The sequence below is a fragment of the Camelina sativa genome, chromosome 9 (genome assembly GCF_030686135.1).
Source record: "Camelina sativa cultivar CO46 ecotype springtype chromosome 9, ASM3068613v1".
Taxonomy (NCBI): Eukaryota; Viridiplantae; Streptophyta; class Magnoliopsida; order Brassicales; family Brassicaceae; genus Camelina; species Camelina sativa.
In genome coordinates, this window is record NC_141888.1 from 32,189,458 (window position 1) to 32,193,700 (window position 4,243).

The 4,243-nt window shown below is 35.3% G+C and overlaps 1 protein-coding gene across 1 annotated transcript; it reads left to right on the forward strand.

Annotated features, from left to right (window-relative positions):
- The first annotated feature begins 3,663 nt into the window (after positions 1–3,663).
- LOC147939058 (defensin-like protein 206) lies at positions 3,664–4,243 on the forward strand. The gene is made up of 2 exons (XM_087464302.1): positions 3,664–3,733; positions 3,831–4,243. Exons 1-2 carry the CDS (start codon positions 3,664–3,666, stop codon positions 4,031–4,033), a joined length of 273 nt encoding a protein of 90 aa, XP_087320428.1. The 3' UTR covers positions 4,034–4,243.

Consider the following 4,243-nt stretch of genomic DNA (forward strand, 5'->3'; position numbering starts at 1 on the left):
AAAATATATATATAAGTTTCAGAATATATATTTATCTATAGTAGCAATCTGAATAAATGCCACCAAAAGTTGTGTTTTTTCTATCGTACTTTTTGGATAATTTTTTTAAAAAAATCTATAGAAACAAAAAGTTGCGATTGTTCATTATAATAGTTTTTTTTTTTGTAAAGTTGTTCAATGTAGAGTTGTGTTTATTTGAATAGTTGTATTTTTTGAAATCTATATATATTTGTTTATTTGAACTGATTTTATTTTTTTACCATGACACAAAATAATATAACATTTAAATCTTTTTTACAGTTTTCTAAAATATTCTCAAGCATTCATTCTTCGAAAACTAAACAAATTAGATTCATAAAAACATTACAATATTCAAAGAGAAAACTCGTGAGAGAGAGAAAGAGAGAGAGAGAAAGTCGCCGTTGTAGTCGCTCCGCCTCTCCGGTTGCATTTCCGGCACCGGAGAGGGCTCTGTCCTTTTAGTTTTCTTCTTCTTAGTAGTTCCCTTTCAGTCTCGCTCTTTGTTTTATCGTCGTCGTCGGTTGGGTGACTCTCGAAGGTGGTTGTTTCGGTGATTCCTCGGCGCGTGAAGCGGAGATCCGTCGGGTGGAGGTTGCTGGTGAAGGCTCAGGTGCGGACGTTGGAGGACAGCGTCGAATCTTGGCCAGATCTGGTGGATCTAGGGAGGCGGACTTCGTTTGCTGTTTTGTCACCGGCGGTTTGTCGGTATCGGAAAGCAGTGAGGGCTGAAGCTTTCTTCAACGAGCTTTAGTGGTCGGATTTAGTTTCTTCTTCAAATCTTACCTCTCATTCCAGCAACGGCTGCAGCAAGGGGGTGTTGTCGTTTGTTTTGTTTTCAGTCCGACCAAGGTTTGTGTATGTCTCGTAACTTGATGGAAGGGATGTTGCTACTTCGAACTTGCACTGTGAGGTGATGATATGCTAATCTATGCTCCAATCTCTAATCCTTAGATGATTAGCATTCTGGTTATTGTATAGTTAGTTCGGAGAACCATCTATTTCGCTGGTTATTGTAGCTTCATAACTCTTGGACGGGTCAGTCGGATGTATTGTCCGTTTTAGGTTTAAGACCGGAACAGTGAAAGTCGGAGAGACCAAGCTTTTCTGACAATGTGCCTCTGGGTTGAAGCTATTGAGACAAGTTCTACACGTTGATCTTGAGGATCTCATAGCTAGGATTTGATCTGTTTTCAGTTTTGGTTTAGGTCTTCTCTGTGTTAGTATTTGTTTTCGTGTCATTGAGTCATTTTAGGTGGTCTAAGAGATGATTTCACTCCGAATTTTGGTGTGTTATCTATCTCGTTGTGGTTAAAAAATGCAATGGTTATTGATTAGGTAGCGTTGGTTCCGCCTAGTGTTCTAGGGTTGTACTTGATCAACCATTGCATTTGCTTTTGGTCCAATTCTATAGAGGCGAATGTAATGTGCTTTAGAGGCGAATATAATGTGTCTTGGATTTGGTTGTAATATCTTGGTTAATGAAGAGTTGATGTTGAGCCAAAAAAAAAAAAAAAAAACAAATTAGATTCATTGATAGACTTTTATTCAAATATTCAGTGATAGTAGATTGTCTTTTTTAATAAAACTATTTTTGAGATTTGTACATACTCTTATTTCATAATAATTTAATACTGTATAAGAGATTGTATTTAGTTTACTTGTCTAATTACTCCAATTTCTATTAATTTATTCATTTATTTGTTTTCTAACACCCATTTTAAAAGGGGTTTTATGATTCCACAATTGGTTTTAGTGAAGAAGAGGAATTCAGAAACATTGTCAAGTAGGGGTTTTGGTGATCCATTTACCGTCGCATCTGAAGGACCCAGATCACACTTTTGGTGTCGTTGGATAGATCCTGCTGCAAGGAAGAAGTAGCAACTTTTGGTTCTTTATTACGAGGTAAACTCCACAATTGGTCAAGTTACAAGTTGGTGAAAATTATTGTTTTCTCAATCCAGAAATTAACTAAGTTTCAGAATCAGTTTTCAGTTTCGACTTGAGGTTTTGGTGGAAGAATTCCGGCGTTACCTTAGCACTTCAAGTCAGTTCGACGGTTGTTACAAATAGAAGGGGTGTTAGGGAAGCCACCTGAGCCATCATTTTTACCAGAAAAGGTAACCCTTAGCTTCTGCGTTGGTTGCTTGTCGGTCAAGAATCATCTTCTTCTGTCAAAACCCAGAAACCCTAATCTGTGTTGAACTGTTTTTCTTCTGCTGCAAGTTTCAGATTGTTGCTAGCTGCTTCAGCCTTTCTTTCCAGTTCTTGCCAGCTCAAAGTCAGGTGAGGGTGGTATTTGCGGATATGCAGTAGCCTATTTCCTTGTATATTCTTTGATAGTTGCTAAGTATAGGCTTGAGAATTGTTTTTGGGTGTTTTATGATTACATGATGAATCATGAAAGTTAGGTTGTTAGTAACTTGAATGTGAGATGTTAATGTTTAAAGATACATGTTAAGGCAAGTTTACAATTTACATAAGCATATGAATGAGAATGAGAATGAGAATGTTAGTGTGGGAGTAGTTGTGCCATGAGAGCCTTTCTCTAAGTGTGGGAGTAGTTGTGCCGCAAGGGCCTTGCTCTGAGTGTGATATTTAAGGTGCATGATCGCATGATAACGAGATATATTTAAGGCAAAGCAGCTGTTTTAGACCATATCATATAGTAAATGTTTTAGCGACATATATTTGAGAGATTAGGCAGGTCTGTTGGGTCTGTACCATGCAATTATTTGGCAAGTCATGAGTCCAAGCCTTCAACTCTGCTAGTTCGTTTACAGTTTTTTTTTTCCTTTTTTTTGTTTTTTATTTACAGGTTTTAGTTTTGGTTTTTGTTTTTTGTACAAAAATTTGAATTAACTTGACTACAAGATATTATAATATTCAAACAAAACTAAAATTTTATACAAGAATATCGAAATTATTTCTTCTCCTTAATCTTTATTTTATTATAATAATATATTATTACCAACTATTTTTGATTAGCAATAATGTCTACCGAGTATTTACTATAATAAAAGTTAGAAAAATTAAATTTTAGATTGTTATTATATTTTTCCATGTTTTTAATTCTATTTTAGTATTGTAGTAAATATTAATTTTATATAATAAATAAAATTATTTTTTTATGTTTTATACCACCAAAATTCAAGGACCGGTCCTGTTAGGAGATGTTAAAAAGTCAGCAGAACCAACGAGATAGTGTCGCCATGATTGTTGTGTTGTAGCTGAAAGCCTGAAACCCTAAAGTTAATTAATAAACTAATGAAGGTAAGTCGTTATCATTTTTGGATTAAAGAGTTACCAAGATTCCTGCTTACTCTGTCTATGACAACAACTAAATCAATTTTATTTCAGACAAAAGAAAAAACAAACATAAAAACTAATTTATACGAACATAAGTTGACTTTTTAAAGATAAATGCATGTTTTAAAAAAGAGGAAAAAAAAGATGGCAGTGCTAATTGTGGCGACATTATGAACTTGGGAAAATCAGAAAGAAGAGAGAAGTGATTAAACAAGGATAACCAAGTTGCAAATTTTGAATATAAATAGATGACCACACCTAGAATTAAAATCATCAAAGTTAAAAATTTATCCAAAAGAACAAGTTTTATCGAAGGCAAAGCATAGAGGAAAAGAAATGGCAAAGAACCTCATCAACTCCGTCAGCTTCACTGTTCTCTTGGTTGTCCTCGTGATAGCTTCAACTGGTACAATATTAGTTTACAAAGTTGATCTCATCTATATATTGTACTTTTCACTTGTCTCTTAATTATCTTGTACTGATGAAATTTCAACATCTACTAGGAATCCTTAAGAGCGAGGCTCAGGGTGTTCCATGCCTTGATGGATGTAGTCCACGTGCGTTCCTCGACGAGTGCCCAAAGGCCCACAATACAACAGATGTTGAATGCTGTCTGTGTTGTGCAACCACATACGGTTCTCCTCCAGTCTGCTTTGCGATTATTGAGGGATCTGACAGACACTGCCACTGCTACAAAAAGGCTTGAAATAATTACATCATATAAGTATCAAGTGTGACTTTTGTTTCCATTCGGTGTGAGGACATGATATTTGTGTGTGTTCATGTTCAAGTTTCTTTTGCTTCCAAATAAAACATCCAGGGCAAAGCTTATCATTGCTTCCCCCCTCTCAAATGTAATCTCATGTTCGGTGCATTTTTATTTCAATCATGATATATATAATTAACACGTTTTGAA